Here is a 17,029-nt window from a genome sequence, read left to right on the forward strand (position 1 = left end):
CTGACAGCGGAAGCTGAAAATTATATCCTACGTACATGTTATATGATTTTGCGAATGGCAAGCAATAAAGAAGTCAATTCCTATTTTTTTCATGATTGCTTTGCATTTTAGGTGACGATATACATATGTATATGAGCCATAAATATGTTTTGAGTGGGAAACTAAACTGGGCTACACTGGTTATCCTTATTACTTAACATATTTTTAGCGGCAATGGGCTTTATTTGAAAAAAAAATCCTTATATTATTGGTTATATTTTCTACTTTTGTCTCATTCATAGTCATAGTATTGAAATTACATTTGACTAAAACTATAAATCAACAAATATTTCAATCAAAAGTGATTTTGGGACGAGTGGCAACTCATATATTTTTGTTTATTATTGTTAAAAAATATTGATCCTTCACAGTTGAAGTTTAATTTGCATTAAAATGCTTGAATTATGAGTATGAGAAATACTCAATAATTACAAAAAAAATAGAAATTATGTACTTATATATATTTATATATTATATGTACTATATATATATATACATATATACATGAAGTGTATATGTACTCTAAAAACAAAAAAAAAAAAGTATCACTTAAAACTTATACATATTAAAGCGCTTAGGCAGAACATTTCAAAGCTGGATTTGAAATATTTCCGAAAGACCAAAATTACATACAATTAAAAAACAAAAACAAGAAAGAGTAATGTGTAGACGCGTAGTGCCAAATATTTCACAGAAAAATAAATGCATACACGCTACTAGCTGGTTACATGAAAAAAAACATGGAGGCAACATAACCTTACAAAAAAAGATCTTACAACAAAGTTTAAAACAAAATCTTACAACGAAACCTCACAAACTAAGTACAATTCTAGACGTAGTAAACAAAACCTCACTTAACTTATGACTAACTATTTACATAGTAAAGGCATTTTTACGCAACAAATTAAGGTCACAATTATTTTCTCTACAATTTTTCTGTAAAAAAGAAAAGAACTATGGTCAAAAATAAACACTTTAAAAGTAGCTAAGTTTCGACTAACCTCTGTATCGACTTAGCCGTCGAAACATTTTATTGTAACGCTTAGCCTGTTGTGGTTCAGTGCAGATCTTCACCGCAACCACTTGAATCATGTTTTCGATAGCTTTCTGCATCATTTCCTTATCGAATTCAATGATGAGGCGATAGCCACCGCATGGCGTTGGTTGTATGTCTACATCGCGAGCAATACTAATGCCGCTATCACTGTTCTCCGAATCACTGCTGGTGTCCTCATCTTTTAAGGCTTTTGGATGTTTGCTGCTGTCATTGGCGCTTTTCATCAATTTCGTCGTGCGACTTGGCATTTCTGCAACAACAACATAGACATTATTTATTTGTGGCCACAAAGTTTGTATATTGTTCAGATCGAACCACTATAGAATACAACTGCCACACAAACTGTTTATCAGTCAATTTCTTGTATTGAAACTTTTCTTTTTTATAACGGGTATTATCGGTTCAACCGAACTCACATTTTTTTCCTATTTATATTATATATTAATAATGCAATTGCAATTAACAAACCTCCGCTCGATTTACGCTTGGATGGAACTGTGCTGTTGCGCTCATCGGTTTCGAAGTCTCGCTTGGGGCAGCTACAAATCTTGACATCCAGCACACGTTGTGAGAGTATTTCACCACTAAACGTAAATAGAGAATGAATCAGTACACCTTATATTATAGGACTTTCACAACACACATACACATGTATACATACATATACACACATATATGTATATGGTTGCATGCAGTAACATGTTCGCAAATCTACTTCATAAGTGCAAAGGTATATATATATTTTTTTTTTCTATAATTTTTAATCAACTCGCTCTGTCACCACAGAGCTCACCGTGCACCTACTTACCTCATGCCCTCTAGTAGAAATAGTATGCTTGTCTCTCGGCGTCCAATGCAGGAATTCTGACAAGTGAACTTGATGGCGATCGTTTGCGAAATGGAACTGTCATTCTTTGGCATGGCGCTGAGACCCAGCGGTATTAATATCGAAAAACGATCATTAATGCTTTTGCCATCGGCTGTGCCGCAATACTCAGCAGTAGGATTTTCACAGCGCAGCAAGCTGTGACGGCGCTTCTGTTGTGACTCTGAAAAATGGTGGAAAGTATAAAGTTAAGCAAAAACTCCATTAGACATTCCTTTAATTGACAGTTGTAACATACCGGTATCCTTGCTGAGATGATTTTGACAGCGCACCACTGGCTCACTCACTTCATTCTTAAAGCTCATGAGCACACGCACGCGAAGCTGTTGCAGCGGCAGCTTGGGCACATACACAGCCTCCAACGAAATTATCTCATTCATACGTATGTAGAGCTTCTTGCGATTGGGCGAGTACATCCAACTCTTCTTGGCTTGAGTGTTACTAGCAATTTGCACGTTGAATTTGTAGCCGCCAATGTCGTGCTCCTCGAATGTGGGTAATATGTCCAAATTCTGTGTGTTTATTAAACATCAAATATTATTATTATAAAATTAGTACTTTTTGTTAAAAATATTTTCTTAAACTCACCGGCTTAGCATCCAATTGCTGTTTCAAGATTAACTCCTGTATGGCCGATTGCTGCGCAAAAGAAAGATAATTATTTTTATAAATATGTTGCCAGTTTATGCGAAAGTTATTTGTTTATTTCCACTTGTTTATTTACATATTGCTCGTATCGTCGGCACAAGTGTAGCAACTTCATTTTCTTAAGCTTGCTTGGTCTGCGGTTGACTAACAACTAACTGGCCGTTTGATTCCCTGAAGAATAACAACTTAGGTCCTCAATGCATGCTCATACACACTCAACACCACTGACTAAGCAAATTTTAAAATTCATTCACAATTTCATTTGGTTTGTAAACAAATTTATTGCTTCTCTTCGCTGCTCTTCCTTTGTATTATTTTTTTTTTTTTTTTGTGTTTGTTATAATTTATGTGCATGTAGTGGTGCTACTACTCATCGTTGCGTGTGTGCGAGTGTGCGTGTAAACGTCACGCGATACGTCACCGTCATGCCGTTAATGCGATAAAGACAGATAAGCTTGTAGCTTCTGGTGAAATACACGATAGTTCTTTGAGCGACCCTGTGAGAAATTTTACGACTCTTGGAAAATATAAGATCCGCAGTAATTTAAAATTGTACTTTACATCGCACAGATGTTATTTATATCTCAAGAGGGTTTTGATAGTACCAATATTTAATTTAACACCTCAACAGCATATAATTCAATTTCGCGATTTTTTGGACTATAGGTCATTACACGGCTCGCAGATCATTATACGGATCTCTTTTTGTAGAGATGATTTTTTAAAGTTTCATTGACGGAGTAGACCACAATTTCGAAGAATCGATATTTTTAAGCTGTCACATTCGAAGAAAAGAACTTGTCGACTTTTTTTACTTTTCCTAGTGATATTTCCCACCGGGTTCTAAATAGACATACATACAATAATACATACTTACGAAATTGACATTAAATTTCTCATTTTTAAATTCCACAAATTCCGTCTGTCCGTCTGTTTATATGTGAGGCTACTTCAACTAACTAGCCTTTGTGTTATCAATCTGAAATTTTGTACACGTTCGCTACTCATTTGTCGGAACTGCCGATGTCGGGCCACTATAGCATTTAGCTTCCATACAAACTGAACGATCAAGAGAAAGTTCTCTCTTGTATTGGATAACATTTTTATTCGAAGAGACATCTTCACGAAATTTTACAAGGATTATTGTTGAAGGCAACCACATACTCTGCGAACAACTTATTAAGGTCGGACCACCATAGCTTTCACGAACTGCATAGAAAACTTTTTTATTTGACCATCTTTAATGAAATTTAGCATGGATTATTGTCCAAATCAACAATACAATCTCTAAACAAGCTGGTCAGATCACACCATTATTTATAGCTGTCATACGCGTTCCCACGACAGTCGAGTCTACGTAACCGGAACGGATACGCATTTTTATTCGGCCAAGGACTGTCAAAATTCTACCGCTACAACAACAGCAACACATTTGCCATCCAAACTGATCAAAATAATAGTATTATAGCTTACTGGTAGTTTGTAGGACTAAATTTGTTAAAGTTTTCAACAGCGTGACTTCGTGTAACGATGTGAAAATGTTTGCTTTTATGACCATTATATGTGAAACAATGTAAAAGCGCATGACAAACACATTTTGAAATAAATTATTGGGGGGGAAAACTGCTAGATACGATTTGTAGATAACAGCAAACAATTAAAAGGCAATTAACAAAAATTTACTTTTATTTTCGATGCGTTCAAACAAATTCGAGTTCATACTGCTAAAGTGCGCGCTTGGAAAGCAAACAAACCATAATTGGTAGAGAATAGCGACGGAAACTTCTGAAATTTTAAAACGGTTAAAAAAATTGTAAATTAACAACGTAAAATCGCATATTCACATTCAGGATGCAGCATTTAAAATGGGTCAAAATATGTGTTATCATTATATTTGCCAGTTTGATGTTTTTCGGATTTACAGCGCATGGCATATCAATACGTAAAGGTCGCTTTTACAATTCTTATATAATAGCAATGTATGCATTGGCAATTGCAAGCGCTTTCACAGTGACTTATGGTCAAAGTATGCTGAACGATTGGCAGAACGACGAATTCGATTTGGAAAATGTTACTAGCTTATACAGTTACATGAATATCACATCGGTCATTGTCAACTATTTGACAGCGTTCATACTGTCAAGTACATTTGTGCGCTTTTTTAACACTATCTCACTTTTTGAGACATTAAGATTCTTCGAAGTCAGCGCGCGAACGGTGATTGTATCAGTGAGATTGGTTATACTTAAAGCCTTACTAATACCTGCCATTTATGAGGCGACATTTCTGTTACAACAAATACGTAACGAACCAGATAAACATTTATTGTGGAGTTTATATACAGTCCTGCCATTAGTGCTCGCACAAATGTATCCCAATCTCTTCTTTAGCACATTGGTTATTGGCAAAATTCTTGTGGAAACATTAAATGAACGTTTATGTGAAATTGTCAATGAGGTCAACTGCATGCAAACTCCGCTACAGATGAGTTTGCACAAGCCATATTATCGGATGCAGCGTTTTTGTGACTTGGCTGATCGTATGGATAGGCTTGCGCAGAAATACGACATTATTTGTAGACAAACAACAAAGTATTTGCAATTGCTTTCGGCGCCGGTAATTTGTTCTTTGCTTTGTAATTTGTGCGGCATCACTGTAGGGTGTTTTAGGCAATATTTAGCTGTTGCTGAAACTTTGGTAAACAACGAGCCCTATGATGTGTTTCAAGCTTTAATTAATGCCGCTTTTCTGGCGATATCTGTAATCGAAGTAATTTTACTGGCGCAAATTAGCGATAATAACGTAGTAAAGGTGTAATTGAAATTAATAAACAAGTTGTTAACAATGTTAGGTAAAGCATTTCTTTTCCAGGTGCAAGAAACTGGATTGATTCTACAACGCATCAATTTGACACATGCAGATTTCCGTTTCAAGCAATCGGTGGAAGCATTTTCGCTGCTGGTATTAGTAACAAAATATAAAATTGAACCACTCGGGATGCTGGAAATAAATATTTCCCTTATTCAAGATGTAAGTGCTTAGGTATGATTCCTAGAAATATTTTCAATGCTTCACTTTCTTTCTTGTATAGGTGCTGTCGGCGGTCACAAGTTTTTTGCTCATATTTGTGCAAAGTGATCTCACGCTACGTTTCTCTTTAAAGTAAACTAGTTGAAGTGTAAGAGACTTTTCTTACCTGACTGAACTGCATGAGATTATCCGACTGTAAAGAAATTATGTTTTTCATTAATTACGAAAATTATTTGGTATGATTTTACTTACATTAAGTTCTTGTAGATATTGATAAGGCTCATCACTTGGTCTGCAAGAATATATTTCATGTTCAAACACATATCATATATGTATATGTTTTCGCTAACTAATACTCACATAATATCCTCCTCTTTGTTCAGTTCGTCTGGAGAATTGGACGTATCGGAAACTTGAACGATATCCGTCATGGCTGTGTCCTTGTTAGTTTGATTTGAGCTACAAGAATATTCGCTGCAAGGAGTAAGAACGCTATAAATACCAATTGTTGGCGTAATTTAACAGCCTTATTTATTTTATATTCCTGTAACCCTGCACTTATTTATATAGTTGCGTACCTGCTACAAATATTCGTCACATATAAAATATTGTTTTTTCTATTGTACGTTGGGTTGTTGAGCAGCTGCTCAAAAACTTTTGAGTCCAACTTTGGATTTTATCTCCATGTAATTAGTCCACTCCCAAATTTATTTGGTAAAATTTCTGTCTATTTACCTGATCACATGCCACGACATAGCGAAAAAATATTACCAGTTTAAATATAGTTACTACTTCAAATGTAAGCACACATCAAATTAAAGATGAAAACATATAGAACAGTGTAAATAACAATTATTAAAGAAAACCGAATCTGCGCAATAGCAGAGTCACCAACTATTTTTAATAATCGAATGAACAGACTCATTAATATCGAAAAACTCATTTTCTGTCATAAAACCCATTTTAAATGATAAATTAGTTTTTAAAAATGTGAAATTGGAGTAATTTTTTTTTTAATTTCATTAATCTTTGATAATTTAAATACGAATTGATGATTTTTGGAATTCGTAAGTTTGGCAACCATATATTTCAGTTACAATCCACAAGTCAGCTGCCAAAGTACATAGCCCAGAGTCACCAATTTTAGAAATATCTTAATTATCTACAATTGTTTGGTAAACAAATTTGAAACCAGTTCGTGGTAAAATTGAATTATTTTAGGGTAAACGTTTTTGAGCGATAATGTCTAAATTCTTGATATAAAAATTTAAATTAATTAGCGAAAGTAGGATTCAGAAATGTCCTACTTAATTCATGTAGGGTATATATGTAAATAGTAATTTGCTGCTTACTTGGTTATAACACTATTAGGATAATTTTCTGGTGTTAATGGCAACGGTTTCATATTTTCCAATTCACTCAACTGCTCGTATCCCGAATTAGCTTCCGAAGTGAAAATGTCAAGATGTTTGGTTGTAATACCATAACTATTATCGACTCGAGATTGGGTTAAAAACTGTTGCAATTCCTGTGAGTGAAATTGCAATGTTATATGTTTATTTTCCTCCATAATGTCACGTTGTTCCTTAGTTCTAAAACAAAGCAAATTGTTAATTTTCCTTTTGTAGTAAAAAAGCAATATGGGCACCTCATATTTGTCGTAGTATCTGAATGAGTTGTAATCTTAACGGGACATACAGTGGTGTTGCTACTACCATTATTGTCGCTGTGATTTTGAATCATTTTGGAAATTTATAGCAGGACCTAAGATATGTACAGCCTTTGGAAAAATCTTTGCCAAAATTATATGCCGTTGTGGATTGTGATGAAATTCGCAAATTCTTCCCTGATAATTTGTCGAATTCGATGAAGATCTTTATAATGAATGTTTTAAATGCGTCGGTAGCGCTTACCATTCACTTGTTTCATGGAATATTAAGTTCTTATATTAGGAAAACTTATTGTAATGACTTTAAAGGACGACTTGTAACGAAGAAATTGGAACAGTTATTCAGTTCAAAACTGTTGATTTATACACTTAATTCACTTTATGTATTTGTTTACACTTCAAGGATGGCACTTATTATTAATTGAAGTCATGTAACTATTTTTAAAGCGAAGGAATAAAAAATCAACAAGTGTGAAACCTGCCGACAATCACCAAATGTGTGGAACTTAAATAACTTCACATTAATTTCCACAATGTTGCCAGTTGTTGTATACTGTATGTGAAGATTAAATGAAGGATGCCATGTTTAGACCTTTTTTTTAATAATAAGTTTAAATGAAAGCTGAGGACATTATAAAAGGTGCCTGATAGAAGCATTAAAATATCGACCCAGTAAAACCTTTCTCGACTCCCTCTCATTGAATAGCCTACTAACCTCTAGTTAAACTAGCACCTATGGGCGCGAAGAGGTCGAGTTGCCCGACAATCTAGAGTGAACCTTGCGCAACTTCATTCTGGATATTACATCAGGTTAAACTCCCGACATACCAAATATACTTATGTCTGGCATACAATGAGTCCCGACGTGACTCGAACCACTTATTTGCATGCCAACCAAATCCCACTAATTTAATACTCTTCTCTCTAAGTGTCTGACCCCGATGAATCAGCATATTCCCTGAGCCTCCCGACTTCGACAGCAAAGCAAACATAAAGTACTTATGATATGTATGTACATATGTATGTATATGTTAAAAATAAAATAAAATGTTTTCAATAAATAAAGCAATAGTTGAAGTGCTAAGGCAGCTTTAACCAGTTCTTAACAGGATTTAATTTTCCTTGAATGCAATGCCTTCGATCCATGTCAGGTATGGGTAAACTTTCGTGTAAACACCCGGTGCATTGGGTTTGGCGCAAAATTTCCCAAATGATGTAACGCCAACAATAAACTTCACACATCTCAATTCCGGCAATTCAGCGTGCAGAGGACCACCGGAATCACCTTGACATGTATCCTTCCCTCCAGCCATATCACCGACACAAAACTGCTCATCCGTAATACCGTTTGGCAAACGACGTTCTTTATTATATATTCTTCTGCACACATTTTGGTCAATCATGTTCAACTCCACCTTTTGTAGCTTATCGGAACGAGAGCCACGAAATGCGGTGCGACCCCAACCAGTAGCAACCATAGTTGGTATATTTATATGAGGCAATTGCCAAAGGCAACCTGGATGCACTTTCGAAGATATTTTCACACTACTCTCCAATTTTATCAGCGCTATGTCATGATAGTGAGAAAATGATTTATATTTCGGATGCAATATAATAACAGCCACTTTAATATCTTGGAATTCGTTTGAGATTTCATTTAGATTGGATGCACCTAGACGGACCAAATCAGGAGGCTTCCTAAAATAAAAGTAGTTTTTTTAAATTTTTTTTAACTTCTTACATTAATTTATATAACTTACGCGTTTGATGTTGCACAATGTGCGGCAGTGAGAACATACAACTCGCTTATTAGTGAGCCGCCACAACCCCATCTTATATCCTGGCCTATTTGAGACCAACCCAATGCGGCCTAGAAAGAAGAAAAGAAAACAATGAAAGAATTACAATTCAATATTAATTATTTGAATTTAATTTGAAATATGTACCATATGTGGATATTCAGCTTCATTGGTGACCTCACCGCCTACAATCAACGGCAAACTTGGTACACAGGTTTTCCCAGAAAACTTGCGCGGCAAATCGAATTTCACACCTTCAATAATGTCATTATAGTGCTCGCATTCTAAAACCAAACAATAAAGAAATTATAATTTAAAATCCTTGATCATATGCATATTGGTATAAACTCACTTCTTGCGCTGGGACTTTTGGTCTCCACATACTTGACAAATAACGGACAACAAATTACCGGTATACTTTGACGATATGAACACACATCTAATTTGGAGCGATGCACACGATAGTTGTTAACGGCATGTATGCATTGATAAGCCAAAACGCAGTAACCGGCTCTGCCATCAAAGCTACGACGACAAAAAGAGCCCTCCGGCCGCGCGACAGTAACGCCGATCTCATTTTTAATATTACCGAATAAGCGATAAGTGTCAGAATCCACAAAAGGAATTGATTGTGTTGTAGTCAGTGGTTTACTGGTCGTTACTGTGACCGCCGTATTAGCGCTCTTAGACACATTATAATAATAGCGATTAGGAATATTTGTTTCACGCTTTGGCGGACGTGGTTTCATTTCAAAGATATTTATGCCATTTGGCAACTTCTCAAACATTTTCCTTCCCGCACGCCGCGAATCTGTGTACTTGGTGCTGCTGTAGTACTGGAACATCTGTGGTTTTCCGAAAACTGATAGAAAATGTATGCTTGTAATCATATAAAATAATAGTAAATAAAATGAAGTACTAATTACCTGCAATTAAGTTAAAAAGCATACTCAAAATAAGTAACTTGTCAAAAAATCGCAAACGAAACATTGTTTTGCATAAAGTGTAGAATCCAAAGTTGACATCGCGACATATCATCGAAGGTAGCCTGAAAAGGTAAACATTATTTTACCGTTAGTTTAACATATTTATAAAGGTGAATGTACCAAAAAATGGAGGCAATGACAAAAATCGAAGAATATCATAAGAAGAGGTTATTCACTTAAAACATGGACTTCATTTAACAAATTTATAGATATTTAAAAGCAGCTTTAATACATATAACAATAATAAACAAATATTTAATATTAATTTTATATTTGTTAAATATTTTTTATTAATTTTTCTAAGTTTGGAAGCGTTCTTCCATGAAACTGAAGTTTATTTCAAAAATTTTTGAGGTTAGGATTATATGAATACCACTCCTCTTAAACTTTAATTGCACCATACTCACATTTTATTATTATTATTTTTAATTTATTCCACTTTATTTAAATATTAATAACACTAAAGCATAAATCTCACATCAACAACTGTTTCTCTCGAACACTAATTTAATACTGTTTCCTGCGTATGACTGTAGGTATGAGAAAACTCCAAAACCTTTCTAAATATCTACTTCAACATCTGTTTACTGTCTATTATTTCTTGAGCCCGGAAAGCCCTTTATATTCGAAATTTCCCTGTTGAAATTCCTTTTTGAATGGCCTGTAGTAGCATATTTTTATTTTCCATAAATACTCTTCAAGGTTCTCGGTAATCCCAGCATCAATTAAAATTTCAAATGCTTATGATCGCTCATTCCATTATTTCCTTTATCTGTGCGTAATGTGGGGCTACCGAAAAAACCGCACAAAACAATAGACCGTTTTTCATACATGTAGATACCTGCATTTGGCACGTGTGCACCAAGGTTATGGTTAGGCACAACTTTTTTAGAATTAATAGTGAAATTTTCCCAAACTAAGTAAAAGATTAATTGAAGGTTATGGGTAAATTTGTGTGACCGCAATGTAGTAAACATTCTCCTTTTGTCGCCATTTATCAAAGAAATAAACGCTTTTTCAAATAGCATGCTCAGAAATTTAGCGTACACATCTGTTTCATACCTACTTGACTGAAGTGAATCCAACTTTAAATTTGTTGAAATATTTATGTAGTTCTTCCAATTTTGGAAAGGAAAGGAAGGCACTTGAACTCGAGCAGATGGGCAGATACACCAGGCCAGATACAACAGGGTTACTTTGAACCTGGGAAAATCCGAAATCTCCGCCTTAACAACCATGATACCTGACAAATAAATACGCATCTCAAAAGAATAACTACATTATACCTCACTTCAACGCGTTGCAATCTCTCACCAGATAAAAGCAGTGTGAATGGCTCCCCTATTGCATAAAGGGGATACTTTTCGATTTTTTATTGTCTGATTTAATTCTAAAACACTTCTAGAATATTTACTAAATTTTCAAGTTGATCCCAGTGATAGTTTCGGAGATACAGCTTTGAGAACTTGTGAGCTCGAGGCTAGTTAGGTTAAGTGCGCCATCTTTAAACGCGTTTTTCCCGAATCTTTGTTTTTGAAACCGTTTGTCTCGAACTACTCAACCGATCTGCATGAAAATAAAATGTTGAGAAATTTTCACTGCATTTTTCATTTTTTTGTAAAAATGTCTGCTAAAAATTCCATTTTTTTCTTCGTATAAATTCCAAGTTAAGGTTTTAACTAAAACACTTAATTTTTTCCTTTAGATGATCCTGTAAGGAGTTATCCTGCCAACGTGGTCGCATCTTTTTTCCGAGAGGTAACCGGAAATGGCGTCGCAATGACAGAGTTTAAAATATTTTGTTTCAAAAATTTCAGAAATTCTTTGTTAATAGTGTATATTTCTAACAATAAAAAATTCGAATAAAATATTAAATTTTTTATATGAGAAACAAATTATTGAAAAAGGCGGTTTTTTAAACGAGGAAACCCATGTAATCCCCTAAGGAAGAAGTTTATCTTAATATACATCCAATTCAAACAAGGGGGCTTTTGAAAGAACTTAACCGGTATTGATTCAAACTCAGAATCGCTTCATACCATCTTGACTCTATTTAGGTGCCGATAAAAGTAGAAATAAGAGGGCACAAGATAAAGATTTTCCTTCACAGGAAGAGAAGAAGGAAGTTAGAGCAATTTCGGCTATTTTCTAATATGAACTGATGGGTAGGGAAAAAGGATTTTAAGAGCTAGTGTGGAAATAAGATCATCGCCAACTAAAAGCTAGTTTAAAACTAAGCGCAAGATTCAAGCAGATATTGTGTAAATTGCCGCCAAATTGGCTTCATATTTATGTGGAGCTTTACACTGGAGTCCACCCGAAAAAGGCAAGTTTATGTAAAACACCAAAAAATATGTACAAATGATCAGTATGCTGAGACGATTTAGCCATGTCCGTCTGTCTGTATATATACGAACTAGTCTCTCACTCAAGCAGCTGCTCATTTGTCGTAACTGCCGATATCGGACCACTATAACATTTAGCTGCCATACAAACTGAACGATCGGAATCAAGTTCTTGTATCGAAAACTTTCGCATTTGACGTGATATCTTCACAAAAGTTGGCACAGGTTATTTTCTAAGGCAACAATGTAATCTCCGAAGAAATTGTTCAGATCGGCTCACTATAGCATATAGTTGCCACATAAACCGAACGATCGGAATCAAGTTCTTGTATCGAAAACTTTCGCATTTGACGTGGTATCAGATCGGATTATTATAGCATATAGATTCCATACAAACTGAACGCATATTTACTAAAAGAAATGCACCTGTGAAGGGTATATTAGCTTCTGTGCAGCCGAAGTTAACGTTTTTTCTTGTTTTTTTTTTTTTTGTTTTATTTATTTTTTTTTTTTTGATAAATAAATTAAGTATTGGTCTCAGACGCACTTGTCGCAAAAAGCTTAGCAGATGAAGACAGATAATTCTCGTCTAAGTACACAGTTTTTGTCGAATATTTATTTACATTACTCACCGTAACATCAATAAGTTTTTTTGGACCCATTCTGCTTATTTCCTAAAAAATTTATACAAAACAAAAAACAACACAATTCTAAAAAAATGCAATTAATTGCTATTTGAGCTCGAACGCTGACTAAAATTGAGATTTCAAAACGCTGCAGCATTCAGTCTGGCGCTTGATAAGCGCGTCGATGGTTGCAAATAAACATTGTTTGTATAAATAAAAGAATTACTAAACACACGAAGCGCAATGAATATTAGAATACTGCTCATCTCATACTTCGGTGTGTTGAGTATACACAGCACTGGCGTGTCCGGTTTGCGGCAAACCCGAAAAGTGCACGGTCAAGGTCGCAATCCGCAAGCGGGCATTCAATCACCGTCTGGAGACTATGACATACAACCAGAGCTGTTCGCTCAATTTGACAATGAACAAGGCAAAGGCAACGGCAACGGACATGGCAATAATGGACGTGGCAGTAATGGGCGTGGTAATGGTGCCAATAAGAATAAGGGTGGTAACAAGGGCTTGCAAGGTTTCGTCTTAGCCACTGAGTCGGACAACAGCAATACGCCGGCGGACTGCACAAACCCTAACGGGCCTGGTAATGGGCATGGACGTGGACATGCTTATGGTCACTGTCGTGGGCGTGGTAATAATAAGTTCGGTCCGAAACGACCGCCACCCGGACTTTACAAACGTTTTGCCGCCATCTATAATCAGGTGGATAGAAAAGTGCATGGTGCGGCTTATGATGAGGCACTCGAAAATGACGAAGTGAATGATGATTTCAATGGCCGATCCATTGTGGCGCCAGGACAATATCCGCATATGGTGAGAAGAATTTTAATTTTATTGGCTATATAGATTATTGCATTCCAATAGCACGAGCTCGCCGCATCAAACCGGTTTCACTTTTGCCTCGCGCTAATCACATTACATATTGCTTTGAAATTATTAACGAAATTGAGGTCACTGTCGTGCATTCAAGAATATTGTAATGGATCGATATCAATATACATACATATATATAATAATATATATAAGTATATATATAGAAGAGCAGTAATTAATTAATTGGCGTTGATAACGAGCGCAATTAAATAATAATATAAACATTTTTTAAATTTATAATGCAGGCTGCCTTAGGTTTTCGCTCCTTCGCCGACAGCTACGAGTACAAATGCGGTGGCAGTTTAATTAATGAGATGTTCGTTTTAACGGTAGCGCACTGTTGCTACCACAGCGGGTAAGACTTATATACATACAAACATATATATTTTAGTAAAAATAATTAAATTGCTTCCCCTCAAAGCCAACAGCCCGAGACCGTCAAAGTGGGCGACATCAATCTAAAAAACGTTGACTTCGATGAAGTATTCCAAGTGCGTTCCATTGCCGAAGTGCAGATACATCCTTTATACAACTCCTCGTACTACTATCACGATATAGCACTGATACGCTTGGCGCAGCCCGTTGTGTAAGACCGTCAATTACAAGAAATTGCTGTTTTTTTTTATCTCAAACTCATATGTACATATGTATGTATGTACCTATCTTACAGCTACACGAACTTTGTACGTCCGATACGCTTATGGGTTAGTGACGACATACCTTATAATAAACTACATGCAATGGGTTATGGCTCGACCGCTTTCGCACAGGCGCCCACAAATATCTTAACCGAGTTGGAGTTGTCCATTGTGCCATTGCTGCAGTGCAACCAAGTTTTGCCGTCGGACTCTGGTGTGCCGGAGGGGGTAGTGGATTCGCAGATTTGTGCCAAGGATTACGAGCGAAATCGTGACACATGTCAGGTGAGTAGTTTATACAGTTAACGCTTTTCTCTTTTGGTTTTGTTGTTTGTGTCGACATAAACTTAAATATTTAAGCATATATTACAATAATCGTAGCACGAAAATTCTATAAATAATTCCGAGAGAGAGACTTACAGTTTGTTACTGAAATCGCGAAAGAAATGTTGAGATGTTGTAATAGCCTCATAAAATAAATTTGAAATTGCTGATTTGAGAACAGTCCCTTACTGAATGTAAATTGTGTCAGATTTTTCGTTCTTTTAGGAAACCGTTGATAAACCCTATTGCGTGTTTTTGCTTCAAATCATTAGCCGTTGACCTTTTACTTTCTTCTTCTAACTTCACTTTCTTTTTTGGTGTAGACACCGCCTACCCGGTTATAGCTGAGTTTGCAACAGCGCTCCAGTCGTTCTTCCTATTCGCTATTTGGTGCACCTGGTCTTTCCAACGGAGTGGAGGTCTTCCTCTTCCTCTGCTCCAACTAGCTAACGTGATCGCTGTGTCTTAATTCGCTAAACTATATCCATGTCGTCAAATATCTCGTACATCTCATCGTTCAATCAATGCGCCAAAGACCATGAATCTTTCGCATAACCTTTCTCTCGAAAATTCGTAACGACGACTCATCAGATATTGTCGTCGTCCATGCCTCTGCCCTATAGAAAGACGGGTATGATGAGTGACTTGTAGAATATGGTCTTTGTTCGTCAAGAGAGGACTTTACTTCTCAATTGCTTACTCAGTCCGAAGTAGCACCTGTTGCCAAGAGTTATTCGGCGTTGGATTTCGAGGTTGACGTTATTTTTGGTGTTGATACTGGTTTCAAGATAGACAAAATTATCTACGACTTCGAAGTTGTGACTGTCAACAGTGACGTGGAAGAGAAGTCGCGAATGCGACGACTGTTTGTTTGATGACAGGGCACATTTTTTCTTACAGGCAGGGGCATACATTAGAAGATAAACATATGTATGTTCACCTCGAAAGTGGACTTCCTCTTTACATTGCGTACTTAGTCCAAACGAGTACTTATTGGTACGGAAGTTTAGTTATATTTTCAGAATAATATAATATATTTGCGCCAATACTCTTAGTAAAACGATACAAACCAAGAATTATAAATTACTATATTGTGACAAACGGCCTCATAAATGAAATGACCTGTTGAACTTTCATATTAACTTCTTTAATTTTTTTCGCCGTTTATCTCTACGAAAATTAACAGGTTAAAACTATCATTGTTTCACTTTAATATTTATTGATCTAGACGATCTATGGTAATTATTTGAAGTTTTTTAGTACTAAGATGTTATTGCTTTTTAAGAATCTGTATAATTTTCCTAGCGACTCGGATCTTGAGCGCCAACTTCGAAAAGAACTTAATTAAAGACTCTTTGAATCAAACTCAAGCTATAACCCAACTACAGGTATTTCAAAAGACATAACGTCTAAATTTGATGAAAAATATTTCACAATATATCCCTATGTCTTCTCTCGTCGATATGTTACCAAAGCAACTGTTAAATCCTCATTTCAATTTCAGCAAGAGATATTGAAAACAGAGCAAGGTATTGTTAGATTTCAGGTCAAAACTCTCGGCTATTTTCATATATAGACCCTGCCTTTATTTTTCCTGTAAAACTGTTCTCTCCCCCTAAGATACATATAACAGAGTATATGTGCATTTCTGTTATACCATAGTTCGGAAAATGGTTCGAAGAGAGCTTAAGCTTATATGGTTAGAAAAATATATATATGTATAATAAATAAGTTATATTTTATATATCTCTTCAGGGTGATTCCGGCGGACCGCTGCAATTGAACCTAATGCGTAAAAATAGGAAACATTTTCGCTACTATTTAATCGGAATGACCTCGTATGGCGAATTTTGTCGCAGCGCATATCCGGGAGTTTACACGCGTGTTTCGTCGTACATTGAATGGATCACATCGGTTGTTTGGCCAGAACAATACGACAGTTATTTTCCAGAACAGTTACAATAGTTGGGCAACGAGCTGCATCAAAGAAATAGCAGTAAACATTAGCTTCACTCAATGTTACTAAGGAGATGTACAGTTGTTTATTAAGTCAATACAAACAATATTTTCGATCATGTTTTAACTCTGGTCTTT

At 35.7% G+C, this 17,029-nt stretch overlaps 4 protein-coding genes across 6 annotated transcripts; 2 read left to right on the forward strand and 2 right to left on the reverse strand.

Moving 5' to 3' along the window:
• Nucleotides 1-562: 562 nt before the first annotated feature.
• On the reverse strand, nt 563-7,812 carry LOC108970850 (cellular tumor antigen p53). Of its 3 annotated transcripts, XM_018936513.1 has the most exons (12): nt 7,574-7,812; nt 7,309-7,506; nt 7,013-7,252; nt 6,021-6,134; nt 5,913-5,952; nt 5,827-5,853; nt 2,571-2,621; nt 2,221-2,494; nt 1,905-2,145; nt 1,565-1,680; nt 1,041-1,346; nt 563-975 (listed from the first exon to the last, which is right to left on the reverse strand). In XM_018936513.1, the coding sequence occupies exons 2-12, from the start codon at nt 7,401-7,403 to the stop codon at nt 965-967; spliced, it is 1,515 nt and encodes a 504-aa protein (XP_018792058.1). In that variant the 5' UTR covers nt 7,404-7,506; nt 7,574-7,812; the 3' UTR covers nt 563-964. The 3 variants fall into 3 exon arrangements, with proteins under 3 accessions (XP_018792058.1, XP_018792067.1, XP_018792077.1); XM_018936522.1 differs by lacking the exons at nt 7,013-7,252; nt 7,309-7,506; nt 7,574-7,812 and adding an exon at nt 6,396-6,530; XM_018936532.1 differs by lacking the exons at nt 7,013-7,252; nt 7,309-7,506; nt 7,574-7,812 and adding an exon at nt 6,239-6,389.
• Nucleotides 2,750-5,820, forward strand: LOC108970865 (putative gustatory receptor 94a). The gene is made up of 2 exons (XM_018936546.1): nt 2,750-5,441; nt 5,502-5,820. The coding sequence occupies exons 1-2, from the start codon at nt 4,482-4,484 to the stop codon at nt 5,670-5,672; spliced, it is 1,131 nt and encodes a 376-aa protein (XP_018792091.1). The 5' UTR covers nt 2,750-4,481; the 3' UTR covers nt 5,673-5,820.
• A 516-nt stretch (nt 7,813-8,328) lies between the features above and the next one.
• Nucleotides 8,329-10,176, reverse strand: LOC108970660 (serine protease snake). The gene is made up of 5 exons (XM_018936176.1): nt 10,055-10,176; nt 9,481-9,990; nt 9,276-9,412; nt 9,090-9,199; nt 8,329-9,027 (listed from the first exon to the last, which is right to left on the reverse strand). The coding sequence occupies exons 1-5, from the start codon at nt 10,164-10,166 to the stop codon at nt 8,442-8,444; spliced, it is 1,455 nt and encodes a 484-aa protein (XP_018791721.1). The 5' UTR covers nt 10,167-10,176; the 3' UTR covers nt 8,329-8,441.
• A 2,950-nt stretch (nt 10,177-13,126) lies between these two features.
• Nucleotides 13,127-17,018, forward strand: LOC108970668 (serine protease snake). The gene is made up of 5 exons (XM_018936189.1): nt 13,127-13,913; nt 14,219-14,328; nt 14,395-14,559; nt 14,644-14,896; nt 16,691-17,018. Exons 1-5 carry the CDS (start codon nt 13,329-13,331, stop codon nt 16,898-16,900), a joined length of 1,323 nt encoding a protein of 440 aa, XP_018791734.1. The 5' UTR covers nt 13,127-13,328; the 3' UTR covers nt 16,901-17,018.
• The last annotated feature ends 11 nt before the right edge of the window (nt 17,019-17,029 follow it).

This window comes from Bactrocera latifrons, unplaced genomic scaffold (genome assembly GCF_001853355.1).
Source record: "Bactrocera latifrons isolate USDA-ARS-PBARC rearing strain unplaced genomic scaffold, ASM185335v1 scaffold_107, whole genome shotgun sequence".
Lineage (NCBI taxonomy): Eukaryota > Metazoa > Arthropoda > Insecta > Diptera > Tephritidae > Bactrocera > Bactrocera latifrons.

Bases quoted from the DNA above. Each gene is read 5' to 3' on its own strand.
- LOC108970668 (XM_018936189.1), top strand. From the start codon at position 13,329: ATGAATATTAGAATACTGCTCATCTCATACTTCGGTGTGTTGAGTATA. The intron at 13,914-14,218 runs GTGAGAAGAATT...TTTATAATGCAG, and splicing joins CAGGACAATATCCGCATATG to GCTGCCTTAGGTTTTCGCTC. The intron at 14,897-16,690 runs GTGAGTAGTTTA...ATATCTCTTCAG, and splicing joins GAAATCGTGACACATGTCAG to GGTGATTCCGGCGGACCGCT.
- LOC108970850 (XM_018936513.1), bottom strand. From the start codon at position 7,403: ATGATTCAAAATCACAGCGACAATAATGGTAGTAGCAACACCACTGTA. The intron at 2,495-2,570 runs GTGAGTTTAAGA...ATAAACACACAG, and splicing joins AGCAATTGGATGCTAAGCCG to AATTTGGACATATTACCCAC. The intron at 1,681-1,904 runs GTAAGTAGGTGC...ATTTACGTTTAG, and splicing joins TTTCTACTAGAGGGCATGAG to TGGTGAAATACTCTCACAAC.
- LOC108970865 (XM_018936546.1), top strand. From the start codon at position 4,482: ATGCAGCATTTAAAATGGGTCAAAATATGTGTTATCATTATATTTGCC. The intron at 5,442-5,501 runs GTGTAATTGAAA...TTTCTTTTCCAG, and splicing joins GCGATAATAACGTAGTAAAG to GTGCAAGAAACTGGATTGAT.
- LOC108970660 (XM_018936176.1), bottom strand. From the start codon at position 10,166: ATGATATGTCGCGATGTCAACTTTGGATTCTACACTTTATGCAAAACA. The intron at 9,991-10,054 runs GTAATTAGTACT...ATTTTCTATCAG, and splicing joins GCTTTTTAACTTAATTGCAG to TTTTCGGAAAACCACAGATG. The intron at 9,028-9,089 runs GTAAGTTATATA...CTTTTATTTTAG, and splicing joins CATTGTGCAACATCAAACGC to GAAGCCTCCTGATTTGGTCC.